Below are 25184 nucleotides of genomic sequence, written 5' to 3'. Positions count from 1 at the left end.
GCGGAAGCCTCTAGACGCGGAGCCAGGCGAGCGGCTGCTGGCTGTGAGGCGGCTGTGCGGTGAGTGCCGCCCTCGCCGCTTTTGGCCGTGGCGCCGACTGCCCTGGGCCCGCTGCCACCGTCCTCCCAAGCCCGGCGCCGCCCCGGGGACCTGCCCGGGGCTGCAGCTGCTGCAGGGAGCCGGAGGAGATGAGCACGTCTGGGCGGCGGATCCTTTGTTTTGCCACCATGACGGGGACGGGGGCAGGCGCTGAAGCCCGCGGAGCAGGAGATTGGCCCGGGGAGCTGGAGGCTGGGCCCGGGGGCCGAGACCCGCGGGATGGGAAGCCGGGCCGGGGCACCGAGCTCGGGGGGTGGGAGGTACGGGCCCAGGGACACCGGGCTCGGGGGGCGGGAGGCCGGGCTGGGGTAGATGGTGGGAGGCCTGGCGGCCGGGCCAGGGGCCCAGGAGCCTGGAACTGGAAGCGGGAGGCAGCCGGATGCTGGAAAAGCGACCCGAAGACCCAGGTGTGGATCGGGAAGGGAGGAGCGGGCGGCGGCCCGGTCCTGACAGCGAGGCACTGGCCCTCGAGGCTGATCCTCCCTTTATTGGACCAGGGTGTTTGGTCTTTGCTGCCTTCTGTGTCTGGAGCCCAGATTTTCTCGTATTGACTGTGTGATTTAGTTCTTCTAGAGACCTAATTCGGAGCATTAAACTCCAATTGTATAATAAATCCCTCCAGCTCATACCTGTGGCTATGTATCCAAGGCCAAAGTCGGACGTGGGCAGCCTTGAAATCCCTTAGGCCACGTTGAATTAGAGTGCTTTTCTCACTCTTGTCACTCGTGTTTTCAGTGGGTCTGCTTGAGAAGTAAGTGGGACCCAAGCAGGAAACGAGAAACCATCCCTCTTAGCTCTCTCTCGCCCACCCCGCTTCTTCCCCAGTTAGTCACCAAGCCTTGGTGACCTCCACAGTGTCTGCCAAATCTGTCCACTCTCCCATCTCTGAGGTCAGCCACACTGGGCTCTCTCCCGACCACAGCAGCCTTTGTCTCCCCACTTCCAGTGCATTCTTTACACACAGACAGAGGGAAAGCGGGCCTGGGAGAAACCCAGCCCTTAACTGGTTAACAGAGCCCGGCACTGGCTGGGTCCTGAGAACCCTCCCCTGCCTTTATCTTCATTTTGGCACAGGTTCCCCTCAAACCTTTCTCTGCCTGAAACACTTTTGCATTCCCTTTCTTACCCCATCACATGTGCTTAGAATAGGAGCTCCTACTTACGTTTCTGCTCTCATTAAGCAGTTCAAGGCACATGTCATATCCTTTGCAGTTGTTTGTTTGCTGTCTTCCCTACCAGATGGTAAGCAGATGCCATGAGTGACTGACTTTGTTTATCATGGTGCACCTTATTGTCTTTCCCCAAATCCAGGGGCCTGGCACAAGTGAATGCCCATCCGTTTGTGTTTTTACTATAGTATTATTCTTTTTAATAACTATGCCTTATTTGGAAAAAGTAAATCTGTTTTAGGATTATTTAGCAAATTATAATTAAAATGTGGATTAGAAAAGAATGGTAGAGGTGAAATATGGAGTCACTGTAACAGTGTGAACATGCAGGATAGCAGGAGGGGCTAAGCAAGGAGGTTAGACCAGCCTGTATGAAAATGTGCTCAGCCACTTTGTGCTCTGGTTACAACCTCTGAAAATGACATGTAAGGCTTAAATCATCCCTATCACAGCATGATAGTTGAGCTTTGGTTTTGCTTTGCTCTTTTGCAAAAGAAGGCTTTTGAAAGTGAAAATGTATTTTAAGGAATGAATGAACAATTTATTGGAGTGTGGTTATAAAACCTGTTCAAAGTAAAAGAAATGAAACATTGGACTTTATTGAATCAGATTTGCTTTTGCTATCCTGAAAAAAGGCCTTGCCTCCTGCCATTTGAAGAGACTGGCATCTTATCTGATATAGGCAATTACAATGCTGCTTTACTGTTTTGCTTTCAAACCAGTTTACCATAGTCTCCTATTGCATCATCCACCTTTTAATGTTAAAAAGCAATCTTTATTTTCATGAATGACATTACACTGATTCTGGTGCTTAGTATTATTAATAGATAGTTCTTCAAGCTCTTCCCCAAAGATAGGAAGCACTGGTATTTGGGCCTTAAACAAAATGTGGGAATTCTTAGATTTATGTAATGTTAGTTATTTCACTGCATGTTTTGTTCTTGCCTTCACATATTGCCTATAGAGCTTCTATATTACAGTAGAGTAAGATAGTTATCTGGTTAAGTATTGAACACAGTCTGGCACCTGCTTTGTTTGTTGAGCCACTTTTCAATACCAGTAAACATTGATATTAAATATAAACCCTGAATAGGGATAGGGTCTTTGTGTCTTCCACTGCTTTATACATTCAGAGTCTAATACAGCATTCTGCACATAGCAGTGTTCAGTAAATTATTAATGGTGCAAATATCAAATGAATAAATGCTGCTAACTCTGACTTTTGACAGTTTCAAACCTTCTACAGGCGGGATTTCTTTAATCAAGTGTTTTTAAATCTGAATCTAATTCTACAAAGCAGTGGTTCTCAGTGGGAGTGATGAGGCCTTTGTAATTTTTATAAAAGGCATCCAAGATCCTCCATTCTACACTTACTTCATACAAAATATTTAGGTCTGCAAGGACTTTCCCATTTTCTCCCTTTATCATCTTAGGACTTCATTTGAAAGAGGGGACTACAGACCCCTCTCATACAGTAAGTACTATGTTCTCTCTGACTTGTGGCATAAACTCGGAGGCTTTGAATAGTGGGGAACGTTCTAGTCTGTCTTCCTGGTTATGTGGCCCGTGCCAGAGAAAAAGAAAGGATGGTTTATTTGTTCGTATGGTACAACTGAACTTGGTTTATTCTGTATTTAAGTTCACTTTCCTGTTTGCTTGCTTTTCTAATAAATATTAACAGACTGACTTCACCAGGCTCAATGACAATAACCAGTTTGGTAATTCTTATATGTCCCCAAAGAAATTCAGAGACCAGATGGGAAAAGATTTCAATAAAACCTCTATACATTACAGGAAAAGTGTTTTCTTATCCAAACTATTGTGAAACAGATCTTCTTTCTGTTTCATTTACTAAATCTGAAAATGTGACTGCTTTTGAGACTGTCCTGTGATAGGTAATAAATGTAACCCTGATCTTTTTCAAATTGTTTGACAGAAGTGTAGTCTTCCCAGAAGTCATACTGGAAATGCTTCACCTTTCTTTTAGAGGCAAATAGAGACAGAGAAAATGTGTCTTAATGACTTATACTGAATGCTGAACATGAAACTGGTTATTTTACTTTTAGAAGTAAATTATCCAGTGGCATCAGAAATGCCACAATCATTGCATGTTTTTTGTTAATTAGAATTAAGTGTACTATATGCTATTTTGTATCTCTGCAGTCAGTTTCTATCATGTTATTTATGCTCGTTATCTCATCTTAGAGCTTCTGAGATTATGGATTTTTGTTTCCTTCCTTGAAATTTAGTAGTGTCACTCCTGAATGGTATTAAGTGGTCTATAGTATAGTGGGCACTGCCTTCTTGAGTCAGACAGATCATAGTTTGAATGCTGGTTCTGTCACTTAAAAGTTACTTAACTTCTCTAAGCCTCAATCATTAAACTATAAAATGCGGATCCTTATGCTCCAGAGTGTCATTGAGAGGACTAAGTAGAAATACCTGTGAACATTTTTGTTCAGGGACTCGCTATATGAGCCTGCAGCAAGGGGAACTGTCTGTATACAGCAGTTTGTGCACAACACTTGAATCACATGTGCCATGGTTCCTTTTCTTTGGCTACTGTTCTATCTTATACATGTTTTTTAAAAATATTTAGATTCATAGAGATGATTCAGAAATGAACCATTTTGGATCACTGTCTCATTTGATATTTAAAAACTCTTAGGGATGAGACCAGGTTTTATTGCTTAGCTCAGAGATTCCCTGGTAGGATAGGCACCAAGAACAGCCTAATGATGGGAGGCAGATTAGCTGATTAAGAATCTCTAAAACTGGTTATACTAATTTAATATCTCATTTTGAATCTTCTACCACAGGCACACTTTCAAACTTTCATTCTTTCATAACGAATTGGGGTTTTTTTCAAATCGTTAATATTTATAGCTTAATACAGAAATTTCAATTTTAGAAATTTTTATTCCTCCCCCCTAGGTCTGTAGATAATGTATTTTGCTTTACTTTGTTATTGTAATGAATAATTGGCTGACCACCATGTAATTAGGGAAAACATTCCAACTTTTTACGTCTTTAAGAAAATACAGCTTGAAATGTTTAAATATCTATTTTAGAGGGACAGTAAATTTATACTGGCGACATTTTTTAACTTTTGAAGATCTGACCGTTGTAGCTTTGATGGCAAGTGTTGAAGGGATTCCAGGAACTAGGGAAGTGATCGTGAGACCTGAGTCTGTCTGTTGGTCTACTTAGAACTTGGCCATGACCTAGTATATGTTCAGAAATTTGCTTTCTTATCATCAGCATCCTGAATTGACACAAAGAATTACACACATCAGCACAGTTAGAAGGAATTAGTGTTAAGTCCATTGCTGTGCCAGCATAAGTTTTTTAAACCCCAGTTATTTTCCCTATTTGTGTTTTGCCAAATGAGTATGTTCTAAGAACCTAAACTCCTGTTATCATTTAGGTCAGTAATTATGTTCCTTAGAAGATAATTTTTTATCCTTCTGAGATGAGATCACCATCTCCAGAATAATTTGTATCCAGCTGGGCATTAGCTAATGGAGGTGAGGTAATGCTAAGTGTAACACTTACGTGTGCTCTGCAGGAACTGAAGCTCTGCTCCCAAGAGGACAGATCTGGTGCTTTCACGTGGAAAAAGCAGATGATGACAAGTAGAGAACAAATGTGCACATGTCTAGTACTATAAGGATTTTATTTACCATCATACAAATTTTTAGTAGTATATCAAGATCAACTAATAACTGTAGCCGTATATGTTGTTCAGGTACCAATAATGAAAGAAACTAAATACATTATAGTATTTGTTCCAGAGAAATCCTTATAAAATACTAAGGCATTATTTTAAATCCCATTCTAAAAGAATTCATGTTTTTCTTTCAGCCACCAACTACATTACTAAAACTATGGTGTATCTAATATCAAATGATTACCTTATAATTGTATTGAGATTGATGCATCTGAAATTTTTCTTAACTTTTAATAATTGATTAGAAAGTCAGTTTGATGTATAGAAAGGAAATTACTCTTAATATTTAGATGAAATCTTACACAGGTCTGAGCTAAGAAGCAAATATTATAAAATTCTGGAAAGCTGGTCACTATGTAAAGCTACTGTTACCAGTCACAAAGAGGGAATGATTTTATCCCACAGCTTTATTGCTGGCAAGAGACAAAAACTTATTAAAAGTCAGTATTTCAGCCCAAGAGTTACTGCATTGTTTGCAGAAGTATTCCAAAGGAGACCTTTAGGGCCTTGGTCACTGGTGGGAACTGATGGGCACTCGGGTGTCCTAAGCACATACTGGGAACCCTGCATTTGACAATCTCATTCAAAGGGCCAATTCAAGGGAAACCATGGGACTGGAAAGGACACTGTCAGGAGCTTCAGGTTCATATTCAGAAATTATTATCTTTATTAAGTCTTATTTCCTAATTTTTTATTACCCTTTATTTTGTAGAGCAGTTTTAGGTTCAAAGCAAAATTGAGAGGATGCAGAGGTATCCACTATGCCTCCTGTCCCCACACATGCACAGCCCACCCGGTTATCAACCTCCTGCACCTGAGTGGAAGATTTGTTTCACATGATGAACCTACACTGATACCTCGTTGTCACTCGCACTCCCTAGTTCATATTAGGGTTCACTTCTGGTGCTGTACATTCTCTGGGTTTGGACAAATTTTCAGTGACATTTATCCACCATTATAGTATCATACAGAGTAGTTTCACTGCCTTAAACATCCTCTGTGCTCTTTATCTCCCTCTTAATCCCTGGCAACCACTGATCTTTTTATTGTCTTCCCAGTTTTGCCTTTTCCAGATTGCCATATAGTTAGAATTGTACAGTATATAGCTTTTTCAGATTGGCTTCTTTCACTTTGTAATAATGCATTTAAGTTTTCTCTGTGACTTTTCATGGCTTGACAGCTCATTTCTTTTTAGCACTGAATAATATTCCATTGTCTGGGTATACCACAGTTTATTTATTCACTTACTTGTTGCTTCTAAGTTTTGACAGTTATGAATAAAACTGCTATAAATATCTGTGTGCAGGTTTTTGTGTGGACATAAGTTTTCAGCTCCTTTGGGTAAACACCAAAGAGCACATATTTACCATATGGCTGGATCATATGGTAAGAGTATGTTTAGTTTTATAAGAAACTGCTAAACCATCTTCCAAGATTGCTGTACCATTTTGCATTCCCATCAGCAACACATGAGAATTTCTGTTGCTCCACATCCTCACCAGCATTTGGTGTTGACAGTATTCTGGATATTGGCTATTCTACCAGGAGTGTAGTGGTATCTCATTTAATTTGTATTTCCCTGATGACTTGTGGAGCACCTTTTCATAAGGCTTATTTGCAGTATGTATATCATTGATGAGGCCCATTGTATTTTCACTTCATTTTCTATAGTTTAGAAATAAAGTCTTGAAACAAAGATATTTTCTCATGGGTTGCAATGCAGTATCAATAAACCATTTGTTATGTATTCACCTGTGTTTCCGGACTTGGTAGCCACCCTGTAGTGTTCTCTCAGTTAACCAAATTAACCACACCTTGTTCCTCAACCACAGATGGATAATTATTTTGTCTTGTGGTCTGCTCACTGGAATGGACATGCATAAGGACAAGTTGAACTCCACAGTAATTATGGTTCAAGATTTCCTTGTACCTAATACATGTTTATTGTATATATGAAAGAAAAAGAGAAAGGCGGGTAGACTGGAGCACAGTACAGAGCATGGTGCAGACAAGGAAGGGTTGCTATTATTCTTCGATAGCAGTAGAATACCCCTACTTTTGTCACTCCTAAAACTGGGCTGAGAGTTGAAATTGCCTAGCACAAACCTGGTCGATGTAGTCTGCCTTTGTTGATATTATTTTATAAAATAATATTTGTTGCTATTTTTTAACTTTAAAAGCAATGCAAATGTTATAGAAAAATTAGAAGATAGAGAAGAATATTAAAGGATAAATTGCCAGTAATCATCACCAAGAGATAGCCACTGTTAATAAATATGTTAATATGTAAAGAGATTGTGTAAGTAACACAACCTTGTGTATATTTTCATTGAGATGATGCTTTTTTTTTTTGACAGAATCTCACTCTGTCACCCAGGCTAGAGTGTAGTGGCATGCATCATCCATAGCTCACTGCAACCTCAAATTCCTGGGCTCAAGCGATCCTCCTGCCTCAGCCTCCTTAATAGCTGGGACTATAGGTACGCACCACCACACCCAGCTGATATTTCTATTTTCAGTAGAGACAGGTACTCACTCTTGCTCCGGCTGGTCTCGGCCTCCCAGAGTGGTGGGATTACAGGTGTGAGCCATTGCACCCAGCCTGAGATGATACTTTTTCATAGATTGTTTTCACTTACCCTTATATTGTGAGCATTTCCTATGTCCTTGGTAAGTTCTTAAAAAAAAACTTATGTCTGTATTAGTCATTGTATGGACACACCAGAACTATTTCTCTGTTCTCAGGGTCTCAATTTTTGAGTAAATAATGCATATTCTTTCCTTACTACCCCCAGCCCCTGGGGTTATTTTCTTAGGATGCATTCTTAGTAGTATAATTTTACCAAATCAGAATTTAAGGTTTTTATTAGGGAGTAGGGGGACATGTTGTCAAGAGAGTCTGAAGAGATCTCACCAGTTTATGTTCTTTTCAGTAGTGCATGAAAATACCTATCTCATGCACTTTTGCTAGCCTTGTGCAGGATTAGTTTTTGGTATTACTTGGTAAAGTTGATGAGTAAGTGCACATGAGACTATAGAATGAGGACATTTTGGGATTCTTGTCTCATAGTTTGTCTTCTAAAATACAGGGAAAATTGGTGCAATCATATGAGATGTACCTCATCCTCCTTTCTGTCGGATTCATCAGCCTTCCTGTGTTGTGTCAGGGTACCTTGTCTTCTTTCCCATTCCAGTGGATGGGCTGTCCCCGTTCTCATCTGAGGTGAATTCTTCTTCTTAAGCTGGATGCCCAAGCCTTTTCTATCCCTTCAGGAACTTCACTGTCTACTCCTGCCTTATTCATTTCTCACTTTCTCATCAGCATAAAAACAGGCCTTAACATGGACTGTCTTTAAAACAAAACAAAACAAAACAAAACAAGAAAATTCCTCTACCCCTTGTCTCTTTTATTAAATAAAATTTATAGGAGCTCCAGGCGTGGTGGCTCATGCCTGTAATCCCAGAACTTTTGGAGTCTATGGAGGGAGGATTACTTGAGTCCAGGAATTCAAGACCAGCCTGGGCAACATAACAAGACCTCATCTTCAAAAAAAAATAAGAAATGTTAACTGGGCTTGATGGTGCACACCTGTAGACCCAGGTACTTGGGAGGCTGAACTGGGAGGATTGATTGAGCCCAGGAGTTTGAAATTGCAGTTATCTATGATCACAGCACTGTACTCCAGCCTGGGCAACAGAGTGAAACTCTGCCTTCAAAAAAAAAAAAATCATAGGAGACTGTTGGTTTGGGCCTAGTTCCTACACTATACCCAATAGACCAAACCAAAATGGAGCTACTTGTGCTCAAGTTCCACACCACCAATCTAAAACCAAGTTGTTTATCTGATTTTCCAAGAAATCAGTAGAAAGAGATAATCCCCAAACAGGCCAGTTTTAGCTGGTATGATAAGGAAATCCCCTCTGCCTTAACCTTTATAAAGAAAGTAACATTGAAACGACCAGTGTGCTTTTTGTTCTCTGTTTCTGCTTTCTTCGGTCCCTTTCTTCTTATTTTTTTTACAGGCAATGTCTTGTTCTGTCTCCTAGGCTGGAGTGCAGTGGCATGGTCATAGCTCACTGTAATCTGGAACTCCTAGGCTCAAGCAATCCTCCTGCCTCAGCCTCCCTAGTAGCTAGAACCACAGGTACATGCCATCACACATCACACCTAGCTAATATTTTTATTTTTTGTAGGGATGGGGTCTTGCTGTGTTGCCCTGGCTGGTCTCAAACTCCTGGCATCAAGCAATTCTCCCACCTCAGCCTCCCAAAGTGCTGGGGTTATAGCCATGAGCACCTGGCTGCTTCAGTCCTTTTCTGTCTATAAAGCTAAACTCTTCTGCTCTTCAGAACACTCAATTCTATTTTAAAGAATGAGGTGTTGCCCGATTCTAAATCACAAATAAAAGCCAATTCAATCTTTAAATTTGTTGTAATTTTGTCTTTTGACACCTACTATTCTATTTTTCCTTTGCCCTTCATAGCAAAACCAGAAAGGATTGTTTCTACTCACTATTGTCTTTATTCACCTTTGTTCTCACATTCTCTCTTCAACCCACTGCAGCAACATTGGTCCTTTTCAGAAAGTTAAAAACTTGGCTGTCATACAAATATAAAATGAACATGTGTGAAATAATTTTATTCAATTAACAATTACAGGCTCATACCTGTAATCCTAGCACTTTGGGAAGCTCAGGCAGGAGGATCACTTGAGACGAGGAATTTGAGACCAGCCTGAGCAACATAGCAGGACCCCATCTCTTCAAAAAAATAACAAATGTTAGGTGGGCTTGGTAATGCACGCCTTTAGTCCTAGCTAATTAAGAGGCTGAGGTGGGAGGATTGATTGAGCCCAGGAGTTTGAGATTGCAGTGAGCTATGATCATACCACTGTACTCCAGCCTGGGCAACAAAGTGAGACCCTGTCTTAATAATAATAATGGGACCAGTACGATGATAAGCCCAGTTCAGAGGAGAATTTGAAGAACAAACATAGATGTAGACAGTTGGGTATGATGAAATGAATATGATAATAGATACAAAACTGGTTGATATTCTGTAAGGCCATAAATTTAACGGGGGGGAGGGTCAGTCTTTTCTATAGCATGGAAATCATTTGCATCATTACAAGACAAAATCCATTTTCATTGTTATAGACAAGGATCATTTGCATAGCTATCTATCCATTTTCTATGGATTAACTTCCTACAGAGTTGTAAAGTAGTCTAGTGGTAGGTTAGTCAGAAAGAGTACAACCTATAGAATCAGATAACCCCTCTAGATCAGGGGTCTCCAACCTATGGTGAATTGTATTTTTTTTATTTTTTTGAGACAGAATCTTGCTCTGTCGCCCGAGCTAGAGCACCGTGGCCGTCAGCCTAGCTCACAGCAACGTCAAATTCCTGGGCTCAAGCAATCCTCCCGTCTCGGTCTCCCAGAGTGCTAGGATTACAGGTGTGAGCCACCATGCTCGGCCTGTATAATTATTTCATTATATTTCATTATATTATTACAATGTAATAATAAGAGAAATAAAGTACACAGTAAATGTAATGTGCATCCGTGGGAAAATTGTCTTCCATGAAAACGGTCCCTGATGCCAAAAAGGTTGGGGACCACTGCTCTAGATAATGCCCAGCTGTGCACACTGAAATGATATCCAGTAATTCTTTTTGCCCATTTCCAAGTCTTGGACAATTTTTCCTGATAGACCCCACCATACCGGTGACATTCTTGACAAAGCCTGTAATTTTCTTTTCTCATCTGAGTTGGCTTCTTAGCAAGATTTGAAAAGCTTGGACTCGCTTTCCTTGGAGAGACTTCTGCATTCACCTGCTTTCTCCTGTTTCACCCGCTTCTCTTTAATCTCTTCCTGGCTTTGATTCCTGTAACAGACCTAAATACCAGGAAGCCCCAGTGTATCTCTAGCCCGATCTGTACCGAGTTCCAGACTCCCTACATCCACTGTTCAACTGTAATTCAAGCTACCATCATCTCTGTCTGGACTATTCTAAAAAGCTTCTCATTGGCCTGTTTGCTTCCATTCCAGCCTCCTGCAGTTGATTCTGCACTCAGCAGCCAGAGTAGTCTTTTTAAAGCATGCTGTCCCTCTTCTGCTTAAAATGTGCCATGCTTTCTCCTTCCTCTCATCTCCCAAGACCTTATTTGGCCTTTCCCTTCCTATGTCGTCTCCCTTTACTGCTCCCCTTCTTTCAGCCTGCACTAGCAGAACTGGGCTGCTTTCTGCTTGTGAATACACCAAGCTCTTCCAGGGCCTTTGTCCTTGCTAGTCCTTCCCTGCAAGGTCAGCCTCAATTGGCAGCCTCTGTGTCACTGAGATCTCAGTGTAAATGTCACCCCGGCGATGACTTCCCTGACCACCTTAGCTAAAGTAGCCCGCACTCCCAGTTTATTACTTTATTGTATTTTATTTTCTTTGTAGCTCCTACCAGTACCTGAAATCTTAGTATCAATCTACAGTAGTCTGTCCCCCCCATCCACAGTTTGACTTTCTTCGGTTTCAGTTACCACGGTCAACTGTGGTCCAAAAATATTAAATGGAAAATTCTAAAAATGAAGAATTCATAAGCTTTAAATTATAGGCCATTCTGAGTAGCTTCATGTGCATCACGCTCCGTCGCACCAGGGACGGGAATCATCCCTTTGTGCAGCATCTTCACACTGTGCCCTCCGCCCGCCTGTTAGTCACTGAGTAGTCACCTCAGTTATCAGATCAACTGTCCAGGTATCGCAATGCTTATGTTCCAGTGACCTTTATTAGTTATTATTGTTAATCTGTTTGTGCCTAATTTATAAATTAAACTTATAAGTTTATGTATGTATAAGGAGAAACATAGTATATACAGGGTTCATAGAGGGTGCAGTACTATGAGGTTTTTTAGGTATCCACTGGGGGTCCTGGATTCTATACTTCTTGGGTAAGCGAGGACTACTGTGAAATTATTCTCTCTAGTGTGAACACTTCTTTAAGGTAGGAACTTTGGCTTGTCTTCCACTCTGTCCTGGTGCCTAGAATGGTACTTGCATAAAGTATGTAAATATTTGCTTACTAACTAAAAGATGATTCATCCCAACTGTGCTCACATCCTCCCTTGGTTTTCTGGAAAGCCTACAGGAAGTAGGATGGTAGAAAAGCAAGGAGCTTTTTATAGAAATGCAAAACATGGATGGGCTTTAGGAGAAAGTACAACATTCCCCTCTTTGGTTAAATTGAAATGATGACACTTAACTCTTCTCCATATTCTTTCCCCGTCATAGCTGCACACAACACTGGGGGAGAAGGGAGGAAGGAACTTAGCTTTGAGAAAGGGAGCAATTATGTTTTCCAAGAGACTTTGAAAAGGGGGCCCTTGGAATAGAGTGTCATTTTAGGAAGATACAAAATTCCAGGGATGGATCACAACAGTGTGACTATACTCAATGCCACTATACTGTACACTTTAAAAAATGGTTAAAATGGTAAATCTTATGTATATTTTACCACAACTTTAAACATTAAAATTAAGTCCGGCCACTGTCCCCACTGCTGTTCAACATAGTGCTGGAAGTCCTTGTGAGAGCAGTCAGGCAAGAGAGCAGAATCAAGGGGGTCCAAATGGGGACGGAAGAGATCAAACTCTTACTCTTTGCAGATGATATGATGTTATATCTAGAAAACCCCAAGGATTCAACCAAGAGACTCCTGGAATTGATAAATGAATTCAGTAGAGTCTCAGAATACAAAAGCAATACACACAAATCAGAGGCATTCATATATGCCAATAACAGTCAAACTGAGAACCAAATCAAAGACTCAATGCCCTTCATGATAGCAACAAAGAAAATAAAGTACCTAGGAATACATTTAACTAAGGAGGTAAAAGACCTCTACAGGGAGAACTATGAAACACTGAGGAAGGAAATCGCAGAGCACGTAAACAGGTGGAAAACCATACCATGCTCATGCATTGGAAGAATCAACATTGTTAAAATGTCTGTACTACCCAAAGTGATCTACAGATTCAATGCAATCCCTATTAAATTACCAACATCATTTTTCACAGATATAGAAAAAATAATTTTACGCTTTGTATGGAAACAAAGAAGACCCTGTTTAGTAAAAGCAATTTTAAGCAATAAGAACAAAATGGGAGGTATTAATTTACCAGACTTCAAACTATACTACAAGGCTGTGGTTATTAAAACAGCTTGGTATTGGCACAAGAACAGGGACACAGACCAGTGGAACAGAATCGAGAATCCAGATATAAAACCATCCTCATGTAGCCATCTAATCTTTGACAAAGCAGACAAAAACATACTCTGGGGAAAAGAATCCTTATTCAATAAATGGTGCTGGGAAAACTGGATAGCCACATGTAGAAGACTGAAACAGGACCCACACCTTTCACCTCTCACAAAAATCAAATCACGGTGGATAACAGACTTAAACCTTAGGAGTGAAACTATTAGAATTCTAGAAGAAAATGTGGGAAAGACTCTTATAGACATTGGCCTAGGCAAAGAATTTATAAGGAAAACCCCAAAGGCAATCACAGCAACAACAAAAATAAATAAATGGGACCTGATTAAATTAAAAAGCTTCTGCATAGCCAAAGAAACTGTCACGAGAGTAAACAGACAACCTATAGAATGGGAAAAAATTTTTGCATGCTACACATCCGATAAAGGACTGATAACTAGAATCTATTTAGAACTCAGAAAAATCAGCAAGAAAAAAATCAAACAACCCTATCAAAAAGTGGGCAAAGGACATGAACAGAAATTTTTCAAAAGAAGACAGAAGAATGGCCAATAAACATGAAAAAATGCCCAACATCTCTAATCATCAGGGAAATGCAAATCAAAACCACAATGAGATATCACTTAACTCCAGTGAGAATGGCCTTTATCAAAAAGTCCCATAACAACAAATGTTGGCGTGGATGCGGAGAGACAGGAACACTCATACACTGCTGGTGGGACTGCAAACTAGTGCAACCTCTGTGGAAAGCAATATGGAGATACCTTAAACAGATACAAGTAGACCTACCATTTGATCCAGCAATCCAATTATTGGGCATCTACCCAAAAGAATAAAACACATTCTATAACAAAGATATCTGCACCTGAATGTTTATAGCAGCACAATTCACAATTGCAAAGATGTGGAAACAACCCAAGTGCCCATGAATACATGAGTGGATTAATAAAATGTGGTATATGTATACCATGGAGTACTACTCAGCTATAAGAAACAATGGTGATATAGCACCTCTTGTACTTTCCTGGAAAGAGTTGGAACCCATTCTACTAAGTGAAGTATCCCAAGAATGGAAAAATAAGCACCACATGTACTCACCATCAAATTGGTTTCACTGATCATCACCTAAGAGCACATTTAGGAATAACACTGATCGGGTGTTGGGCAGATGTGGGTGAGGGAGGGATGGGTGTATACATACATAATGAGTGCGATGCGCACTGTCTAGGGGATGTACACGGTTGAAGCTCTGACTGGGGCTGGGAGGAAGGGGGCAAGGGCAATGTACGTAACCTAAACTTTTGTACCCCCACAATATGCTGAAATAAGAATTTAAAAAAACTAATAATAATAAATAAATAAAAGATTCTTTTAAAATTAAAAAAAAAAAATTAAGGCCAGGCACAGTGGCTCACACCTGTAATCCCAGCACTCTGAGGCCAGGAGTTTAAGACCAGCCTGGGCAACATAGCAAGTCCCCGATCCTACAAAAAAAAAAAAAAAAAAGATTTTTTTATTCTTGCTTTTTGTTTTGTGTTTGTTCTTGTTTCTCTATCTTCTTTATTTAGGTAGGTGGATTACCATGGGAAATACCTTTGCTTCTGGAAACCCAGAGAATACCTGGCAGAACTCCGGAAGCCAGGTAGAAGGAGCTGGCTTCTTTGGAGGCAGTATAGCAGAGTGGGAAGAGAAGCTCATCACTTAGCTTGTGACTGCTGACAAAGTCACTTAACCACTAGAATCTGGGTTTCCTGACTTTCAGAATTATTGGGAAGATTACAGATGAGAGCTTAGCAAAGTACTTAGTATATATTAAGTGCCCAATGAGTGGTAGTTGCTTTGCTTATAAGGACTGTTTCACTGTGTAAGATACAATTGTTTGATGGAAGAATGAAAGCAGAAACTTTAGTTCTTATTTCTAGGTTTCCTAGGCCATTCCACTACCCTAAATGACAGTTGGGATTCCAAAACACATTTTAAGAGTAAAGATTATATGGAAGTTTGGGATTTTTGGTACTGTATCTCTTGGGAATCCTCTATCTTGATCTGGTGAGGGTATACAAATATAAAAATTCATGAAGCTACACACTTCCATCTGTGTACTTAATGTAATTCAATATGTATAATTCATAGCTCAGTTAGAGAGAGAGATGCTAGCTACATTGTATGTGCTATTGCAAAGGATCCTTTTCCCCAGATCTGACTCAAAGAAATCTTTAATAGTAGAGGTGAAACTGGGTTATTAATTTGGAGAAATAAACACTTGAGATAATTAATATAATGCAGTGGTTTTATTACTGATTTTTTTTTTCATTAACTTCCATTTTCTTTATATTCTAGTTAATAAAAGTATCCATGGAGAATACTGAAAACTCAGTGGATTCAAAATCCATTAAAAATTTGGAAACGTGAGTATTTAAATGGAATCCTCTATAATCAGAGAAAGATGGGTATGTAAAGAGTATAGCAAGCTTTGAGGAGTGGGAAAGCAGAAAGAATATGGGCTCTCAAGCCAGGGAGACCAAGTGGACTTCCTACCTCAGACAGCCACGTAGCTTTACATAGATTAATTTATCCTCTCTGAACCTCATCTATAAAACGGAGGTAAAAAACTTTCACAGAACCGTGGGGAGGATGAAGGGAAAGACCCACAGGTAGACACCTGGTCCTGGCACCAGAGGAAGGCCTCAGGAGAGGCAGAACTCACAAGTCTGGTGCTCTGTACCTTCCCAAATCACTGTAGGTTTAGAGCTTTTATGTTTGGGGGTAGTTTTTTAGTTTTTTGGCCTCTGGTTTATGAGGGGTTTTTTTGGGGGGGGGTTGTTTTTTTAATTATAAAGCCCATACTACAGGATACTATTTATGAGTTTTTAAGACTAAAATGCAATGCCAATTTTCAGTCTAGAGAAGAATTGACTAGTTATGGGTTATTTTTTACCTGTTGTTTTTTTCTTCCTTTTTGGAACAGTCTGCTTATTAATGCTTCTAATAACTAGCAGAGGGGGAAAGGAAGAAAATAAAAATTCAAACACTCTTCGTTTAATTCAGGTCTGTTATTATTCATTTGGGATCTGTTGTAATACTTTTAATTCTAAAAGTTTATTTCTAAGACCCAGTAACATTATTCTGGACCTCCCTGAGAATTGCAAACTAATTTTATTTAAAGCAACAGTATTACAGAAATACTATTAAAGAGTTACCAATAAGGATTTCATAATGTTTAGCAAAGGAATTTTTCTAAACATTAAACCTTTGAAATGCAATCCCATTTTAGAGAGTTTATCTGTATGACCAGAAGATCAAGTCACTCAACTTTCAGGGTTTTGGTTTTCTCTGTAAAAGTTGGGATTCTTCACCTCTACCTAAATGTAATAGCTCTTTTGTGACCTTGACTCCTTTAATATGCTACTTTTAATCTTCTTCCAGCAACATTTTAAAAATTGTGTATAATGTGAAATACTCTAAAATTTTTTTTTTTTTTTTTTTGAGACAGAGTCTCACTTTGTTGCCCAGGCTAGAGTGAGTGCCGTGGCGTCAGCCTAGCTCACAGCAACCTCAAACTCCTGGGCTCAAGCGATCCTCCTGCCTCAGCCTCCCGAGTAGCTGGGACTACAGGCATGCGCCACTATGCCCGGCTAATTTTTCTATATATATATTTTTAGTTGTCCATATAATTTCTTTCTATTTTTAGTAGAGACGGGGTCTCGCTCTTGCTCAGGCTGGTCTGGAACTCCTGACCTTGAGCGATCCACCCGCCTCGGCCTCCCAGAGTGCTAGGATTACAGGCGTGAGCCACCGCGCCCGGCCGAAATACTCTAAAATTCAGTGCATTAGTACAGGGACTTTAAGTCTCAGTGTTTGGCTGTTCCTAGACCTACTTTTTCCTGATTCTTGGTCTAGATTAGAGGTCAGGCTTGTGGTTTGTTTTTGTCAAGTTTTATTGTAATACAGCCATACCCATTTATTTACATATTGTCCTGAGCTAGTTTCACCAGCAGAATTGAGTAGCTGCAACAGAGACAGGTGACGTCCAAGCCTAAAACACTTAATATTTGGGCCTTTAAGAAAAAGTTTACTGATCCCTGGTCTAGATAGTAGAGGTTTTAGGATAAGTGACTTTTTATATTTGCATTTTGTTGATTTCCTGTCATTTCAGGATAATTTTTAAGATTTTACTCTTACCTCAAAGAATAAAATATTTCATAAAGTTATAAGAAATTTTTAAATTATAAAAGATATTTGATGAAATTTTACTAAAATTTAGAGGAAAACATAAAGCATAGACATTAAACGGCTGAACTGTGAAATCCACCAGATGCTTACCTTCCTCCTTGGCTCCGACACAATATCTGCGTAACCTTCGGCATATTACTGGCCCTTGGCAGGTTATTTCCTCCTGTTAAATGTGTTGGTGTGAAATTTAAATGAGGAAAGGCTTGTAGCACAAAGTACATAGCACGGGTACATAACACTAAACAACTGTCAACTGTTCTTACGAGTTATAGAAGTTGTATTAATGTAAACGGAAGGGTTGGTCATTTCTGCCTTTTTTACACTACTGTTTGATTTCCAAACAGAAAGATCATCCATGGAAGCAAATCAATGGACTCTGGAATGTCCCTGGACAATAGCTACAAAATGGATTATCCTGAAATGGGTTTATGTATAATAATTAATAATAAGAACTTTCATAAAAGCACTGGTATGTATCTGACATAATTTTTGATCCTTTTCAAATATTTGTGCCATGTATTAATACGTTTGATATAATATAAAAAGCAGTATTGATGTGTGATTAGACAGTAAGCCAGGACACAGAGTAGTGTGAGGCAGAGATAGGGCAGTGCCCCGCGGGTCCTACAACACCACGTGAACTCTTAACTCGTCTACCCAGTTCAGTCTCCTCCTCCCAGCAGCCGGCCTGTCCCCGTGCTGGGCCCCCTGTCCCTGTGCTGGGCCCCCTCTGCCCTGCTTCCCTGTAACCCTTACTACTTTACCCTCCTGCCTCCGCTTTTATCCCAGTGGAAGGTTCTCTCCAAATAGTAAGTGGTAGGACTGCGAGGCACATCACAGATACTGTCTCACTTCATTTTTACAACAGGAAAGTAACTCCTCCTAGGTTAAAAGCCTCGCAGTCACACAGACAGTATAGCTGCAGACTAGGATCAGAGCCTTGTTCTGCCTGACTTGAAAGCCTGATCCCTTATTCCACCTTCTGCTCTGCTTTACTTCCTTTATCTTCACGTGGTCTGTTCCTTTCCCCCTTGCCTGCAAAGCTAACAGGGACTCCTCATCTTAAAGAGACCTGTCTTTTACCTGCTTCTCCTCTGCTATTTCTCTCCTCTCCTTCTTCAATTTTGAATACTTGTAATTTAAGCTGGCCCTTGTCCCTTTTCCCCATTCCCTCTTGAATCTTTCTCCACCGAAACTACTCCCCAAATGCACCGTGGCCTGACTGCCAGGTCTGCTTCTCAGCCTGTGTGCTATGTACAATTTGAATCTAATAATATATTTTAGAAATTTTTTTAGAAAATATAGAAAATAAAATCCTTCACAGTCCCCAGAAAGCTAATTAACATTTTGGTGTTATTACTTGATATTTTTTCTTGACAGTTTTTTTTTTAAAGCTTGATTTTATTTGTAACATGGAAGCAATATTGTATCCTGTTTGTTCCACTTATGGCATTTTCTTTTCCGTGTTGCTGCACAATTTTCATATCTGTTACTATAATGATTATATAATACTACAGGCCCTAAATATAAATACTGTTCATTTACTTTGCATAATTTCCCATTTGAATGAACATTTTAACTGTTGCCCTGTTTTTCATTTTTAAGTTGATGCTGTGATAATTCTTTGAATTGGCATATTACTCATATTAGAATTACTTTTTAATTAGAGAAACTAGATGCAGTAGATCTAATTTAGGGCACTCCCTACCAGAATGGTTTGAAAATGGAAGAAAGCCAGATTACCCTGGGGAGATAAGCAGAATTTGGTGTTAGATTCGTTATAAGGAGTGAGAGGGGAGAGTTGAAAATAGGTCTCTAAATGGCACCATTTTTATCACTTTTGACTGTAAGTTGAGATACCACCTTCAAGCATTAAATTTAAAAAACTTGTTTATTTTTGCTTTATGAATTTTATAATTCTACTTAGTTGTGATGCCGCCTTCCTATAGAATTTTGCCCTGTTTTAAAAAACAAACAAACAAACAAAAAGCATGTCATTCCACCACCACCTGCCCCCCAAATATTTAGACCAGTAGTCTGGATAGTACGTACACTGAGCTCCCCTTCGTTTGAAGTTTGGAGGCCAGGTTCCCACAGCATCTCAGGCAGTCGGTGTTTTCTGTTCTGTGCTGCCCACAAACCTTGTCACAGCTGCACGGTGTCCTCAGCCTTTCCAATGACAAAACCTTGATGATCTCATTTTAATTTGATAAAAACAATGTATGCTCATAATAGAAATTTTAGAAATTACAGATAGGCAAAAAGAGAAGAATGAAAATCTCTCATAATCACACTATCCAGAGATAAGCAATATTTTGGAGATATATTTAAACTTTTTGTATATAGCCTTCACACGTGTCAAATTTACTCAGTTCTGTGGTGTGTACAGTCCCACCAACATTTTAAGCATTTTGAAATCTAGCACATCATACAGTCACCCTGTACATTAATGTGAAAGGTGCTATAGAGGAGCGTCAGGAAGCCGAGGAGCCCCGGGTACAGCCCCAAGACCGGCTATGTTACTGTGGACCAGTTATCTTACAGCTGCATGTCTCATATCTGTGCAAAGGAAGCCAGCAGGGATAACTGTCTCGTGGTAGTTGGAAGGATGTCAGGGAGATTACCCATAGCAGAATGCCTCATGACAGTATTAATGTTTCTGTTTTTTCCCCTGGAAAGATAATATGAAAGTGATAATACAATCTTAAATTTGTTAGGAAGTTAGAATCAAAGAAATGCAGTTCCTCTGAGTGTGTGAGATGTGTGCATGTATTGCATATATAATTTTTTCTTAAAAACAGGATCACGTGTTTTCTGGTCTTTTTTTTTTTTTTAAACAATGACCATTTGTTGGCAAAATTTTATCTACAAAATGACAGCATGATACCCCGTTATATAAATAAATCATAATTTATTTTTTCAAACCCCTGTTAGACATGTAAGTTGTTTCTGTTTTTTACTGTCTGAGCAGCTGTGAAAGATCGCCTTGTGGCTATGACACTGATAAAGCTTATAATATGAAATGTCTTATAAGCTAAGAAACTAAAGAGATTTTGTGTTACCATGATCAAAACAATTAGACTTTTCTGAGCATTTAAAGGGAGGAATCTGTTGTGGATTTTGTGAATTGCTGAATAGTTCATTTCATTTCGAAGTAGTTTTTCTTCTGTCGAAATGCAATTAAAAGTAATTCTTTCTGTTTCAAGGAATGTCATCTCGGTCAGGTACAGATGTAGATGCAGCAAACCTCAGAGAAACATTCATGAACTTGAAATATGAAGTCAGAAATAAAAACGATCTTACACGTGAAGAAATTGTGGAATTGATGCGCAATGGTAAGAAATAATTACCATTGACTTTCGTTGTTCAATTTTATGTTATGATCTAGCTATATTTGTACATTTAATGGAGTGTGAGAATTATGGAATTATACTCACACTGTCTCAATTTCTTCATCTTATTCCCAAACAGTATATCTAAGCTTGTTGAATAAAGTTGGGTTTCTTCTTATTTGTAAATATCTTTCCAGTCTCTAAAGAAGATCATAGCAAAAGGAGCAGTTTTATTTGCGTGCTTCTAAGCCATGGTGAAGAAGGAATAATTTTTGGGACAAATGGACCTGTTGACCTGAAAAAAATAACAAGTTTCTTCAGAGGGGATTATTGTAGAAGTCTAACTGGAAAACCCAAACTTTTCATTATTCAGGTAATGTGTAATTGAGCAATTTGGCTATTGAGGATTAATCAGGGGTTAATTTACTAAGTTGTAAATTACCCAGGGGATTTACTCTTCTTCCTGAGGCTAATGAACTGTTGTTACTTTTTTATTCATTTAAACCACCACTTAGATATGGAGTAAATTTTAATTTTAGACTTATATCGAAAAGACTCAGCATAATTAACATCCACTGTTACATAGCCCTCCCATGTCTTAGAAATAAGTTACGCGTGTGCACACAAGTATTTTTTAAAATAAATCTTTATTGTCTAATGTCCAGGCCTGCCGAGGTACTGAACTGGACTGTGGCATTGAGACAGACAGCAGTATTGACGATGACATGGCGTGTCAGAAAATACCAGTTGAGGCCGACTTCTTGTATGCATACTCCACAGCACCTGGTAAGAAAGTTACACGTAGTGTTCCCTGTAGATTTTTAATGAATTACAGTGTGACTAACTGTAGAATTAAATGATCAAGAGTATGTTCCAGAGACTGTCAAGATTTTGATATCTGTAAAGAATAGCTAACTTGTCTGTATTTTAGCGTACCTTAATCATGGAGAAATCTCAAAAAGTTGTCTTTAGCCACAAGTTTGGCTAAAAAATATGCATATATAAGAGTAGACTAACACAGTGTCATCCATGAACTTAATACCAGATAGTATACTATGTGGCCACAGAGTAGAAGAGAGGTGTGTTTTCCAGGAATTCTTTGGAAGAGAGGAAATAAAAAACATAAATATGTGACTAGTATAAGAGAGGATAGAAGTTACAAATGACATACAAATATGCTGTTAACCTCTCCTTTTTTGCAGTTGTGTTCCACATCATCTTAAAAATAAATATTTGTTGATCATACAGCTAACTCAGAATCTCAGAGAGTTTAGAAGCTTAAAGTTAGATGTATTTGTAAACAGTGTTAACATTTTTAAATATGCCCAATATGGTTTCCATTATTTTCCAGTCATCTTCCTGGGCGAAGTACTTCTAAGTTAAAAGCAATGGGTCTAATAGCTAAGCTGAAAAAAAGTACAATAAATATGCTATTTTCTCCTTGGGACTTTTTGAACTCTCTGCAATGTGTTTATTATACTTATTCAGATGCCCTGTAGACAGACAGGACACTCAAAGCAATTTATTTCTTGGCTAAATCAGTACTAAAATAAGATGGCATCTGATTGAAACACTATGCAACCCATAATGGTCCTTCCTATTCATGTTTGTTTTTGCATCTTCTTATCTTCTGCATGTTTACCATTCTTGCCTATTGGAAGGGGAGCCCAGAAAGTAAAACTTTCAGTAATTTAATGGTGATGTCAGTCCACGATTCTCTTTTTTTGCTGAAAGCAGAGGTGTATGCACAGCACACATTTTCTTCCCCTATAGCATCATTTCTCCGGAAACCAAAGGTGTAATTTTCTGTTCTTTTGACTAATAAAATCTGTGGAAGTTTATACTTATTTCTACCTTTCTGATTACATAATAATCTATAGAACCAAATAAAATCAGATATTCATGGTATCTTGGTTGTATTTGCCCTTCTAGGTTACTATTCCTGGCGAAATTCAAAGGATGGCTCCTGGTTCATCCAGTCACTTTGTGCTATGCTGAAACAGTACGCTCACAAGCTTGAGTTTATGCACATTCTTACCCGGGTTAATCGAAAGGTGGCAACAGAATTTGAGTCCTTTTCCTTGGACTCTACTTTTCATGCAAAAAAACAGATTCCATGTATTGTGTCCATGCTCACAAAAGAACTGTATTTTTATCACTAAAGAAATGGTTTTTTGGGTTTTTTTAGTTTGTATGCCAAGTGAGAAGACAGTACAACTGATACTGTATTTCCTGCTCACATTTAAATCTAATCCAATGCTCCAGATGGTACTTCAAAACATAACCACTTCCATGGTAGTAGAACCAATACAAAGCTACCTCAGACTCAAAATCAGGTAGTTGAAATTGAATTTAATTAGGAATAAATAAAAATGGATAATGGTGCAATCCTTATGAAAGGAAATGATTATAAATTTACAACTTTCATAATTAGCAATAAATGCTATGCTATGAATTTTTAAGTAATCATGAAACATTGCAGTGAGGAATTTTGACGACATCCTCCCACTTAGGAAGGTGCGTTTTAGTTTTTGTCAAACTATAAAAATGATTATGTGGAAGAACTTAGGGACCCGTGGGCACAGTCAAAGGCTCAAACCTTTAGTTTAGAATTGATGTACAAAGATGAGTCAACTGTGTTTTTAGACCATTTATCTAAGGTTACAGTTTTGTGATGTTTGTCCTGAGCACGTCTTTGTTATAAAAAAAAAAAAGTCATCGTTTACTATTGAAAAAGAAAGTAATATTTTATTTGAGAGGAAGTACGAGCAAACTAAGTTGATGCTCTTCAGGGTAAAATGTAGCATTTATGAGGGGACGGAGCTACAACCATAAGGTGCTGAAATGCAGCTGATCTGCCAGCATATAAGTATTTGTTCTGTGCACATCAGTTGAGCTTCACATACCAGCAAAATATCTGAAGAGCTATTATGTAAAAACCTCAAACTGTTGATTATTAACAGGATGACATGAAGAAATTCTGTAGGAACATACTAAAATATAACTTATAGCTCTCTGGAATTAGAGAGCAGGTGGTTGGAGCCTGAGCAGAGACAGGCACAGCCTGCCCCGTGGGAGGCACCTTCGGGAAAGACCACCAGCTAGTTTCTTCATACGTACTGGTGTGCGTGGAGGATGCCCCAAGGCACAAATCACCAAGTAAGAAAGTGAGCCAGATCAGAAACTTCTGGAATGGAAATTTTTTTCAAAGGTGGTACATCACAATAAAAATTACAGTACTCTTCGTAGTAAAATTTTTAATCATGTTAAGTTATTTTTCTGTTGAAGTTTATAATCAAAGGAAAATAGTAGTACTGTTTTATACTGTTCGCTGGCATAAGAGGACCATGGCGACAGGACTCTAGAAGTCATCCAGCCAGAGCCCCTCCTCTGGCCACTGCCTCGCTCCTGGAGGCCCAGTCTGGCATTTCACCTGAGCTTTCTTTTTGCTTAAAGAAAGGAATTCACATTTGTAAATGACAGCCACTTGTTTTGACTAGACCTGTAACTTTTTCTAAGTAAGTGCAGCATGGAATGGTATCTTGAGATGTGTTCCTGTGTGACCATTTTATAAAAATTTATTTTGCATTTTTATTTCAAAATACACTTTCAAACTTAAAATTACCACTGTGTTTGAGTTTTTTGTTGTTGTTGTTGTTATTTTTGGAAGTTAAAATATTTTTAACCAAGAGCTTAATTCAGAAGAGTGGAAGAGGAAGCACCAGAACCAAATGACATTTTGAGGTGGTGGCAGTCACTGAATAGGGTGAGCAGAGCTCTTAGGTGTCCCAGGTCCTCTCAGAAGGTCCTGTGCCTAAAACCACTGCAATGCCAGGAAGGATACTAGCTTTGCCTACATCTGAGTCCCTAAATATGACCATGTTTTTGAATTTGAAACATTTTCCATCATGTACATTTTAAATAGGGATAATGGGGGAAGGGGAGGAAAACAGCCCAAGAGGGACACACGGCAAAGCACTGCTGGGTGCCCTGGGGAGGGCGCCGGGACGACGCTCCCTGGTACCCTACATGCTTAGAAGAGGAACATAGGAAAGTGGAGCTGTGGGTGGTTTTAAATTTCTTCCAATATTTCCGTAATGAACATACATTACTTTAAATCAGAAACAAAATATTAATAAAATTGTCCTAATTAGGAACAGGGGGCTCCTGTTTCCGAGGAGTAGAGCGTGTCATGAATGAGTTCTTTAAGCCCCTGTTAAAGCTGTGGTTCTGTAATGTATTGAGGGAAATCTGGCCTGTTCTAATCTCCCTGCTGTATAAAGAGGTCTCAGATTCTAAAAAGAAAAAGACCAACAACCTAATAGAAGAATGGGCCACGGGCATAAACAGACAGTTCA

The 25184-nt window shown here is 39.2% G+C and overlaps 1 protein-coding gene and 1 long non-coding RNA gene across 5 annotated transcripts; one reads left to right on the top strand and one right to left on the bottom strand.

Annotated features, from left to right (window-relative positions):
* Positions 1-36: 36 nt before the first annotated feature.
* Positions 37-24439, top strand: CASP3 (caspase 3). Of its 4 annotated transcripts, XM_069493530.1 has the most exons (8): positions 44-59; positions 14830-14903; positions 15602-15669; positions 17839-17963; positions 20701-20829; positions 21024-21199; positions 21492-21612; positions 22759-24439. In XM_069493530.1, the coding sequence occupies exons 2-8, from the start codon at positions 14844-14846 to the stop codon at positions 22986-22988; spliced, it is 909 nt and encodes a 302-aa protein (XP_069349631.1). In that variant the 5' UTR covers positions 44-59; positions 14830-14843; the 3' UTR covers positions 22989-24439. The 4 variants fall into 4 exon arrangements, with proteins under 4 accessions (XP_069349629.1, XP_069349631.1, XP_069349630.1 ...); XM_069493528.1 differs by lacking the exon at positions 14830-14903 and having other exon boundaries at positions 37-59; XM_069493529.1 differs by lacking the exons at positions 44-59; positions 14830-14903 and having other exon boundaries at positions 17843-17963.
* Positions 9474-19724, bottom strand: LOC138399058 (uncharacterized). Its single transcript, XR_011236081.1, has 3 exons — positions 19547-19724; positions 17585-17657; positions 9474-9597 (listed from the first exon to the last, which is right to left on the bottom strand). It is a non-coding gene; the product is annotated as an uncharacterized lncRNA (long non-coding RNA).
* Positions 24440-25184: the final 745 nt, after the last annotated feature.

The sequence above is a fragment of the Eulemur rufifrons genome, chromosome 18 (genome assembly GCF_041146395.1).
Source record: "Eulemur rufifrons isolate Redbay chromosome 18, OSU_ERuf_1, whole genome shotgun sequence".
Lineage (NCBI taxonomy): Eukaryota > Metazoa > Chordata > Mammalia > Primates > Lemuridae > Eulemur > Eulemur rufifrons.
The sequence above is the reverse complement of the archived record's forward strand: the minus strand, read 5'-3'. Positions and strand labels throughout refer to the sequence as shown.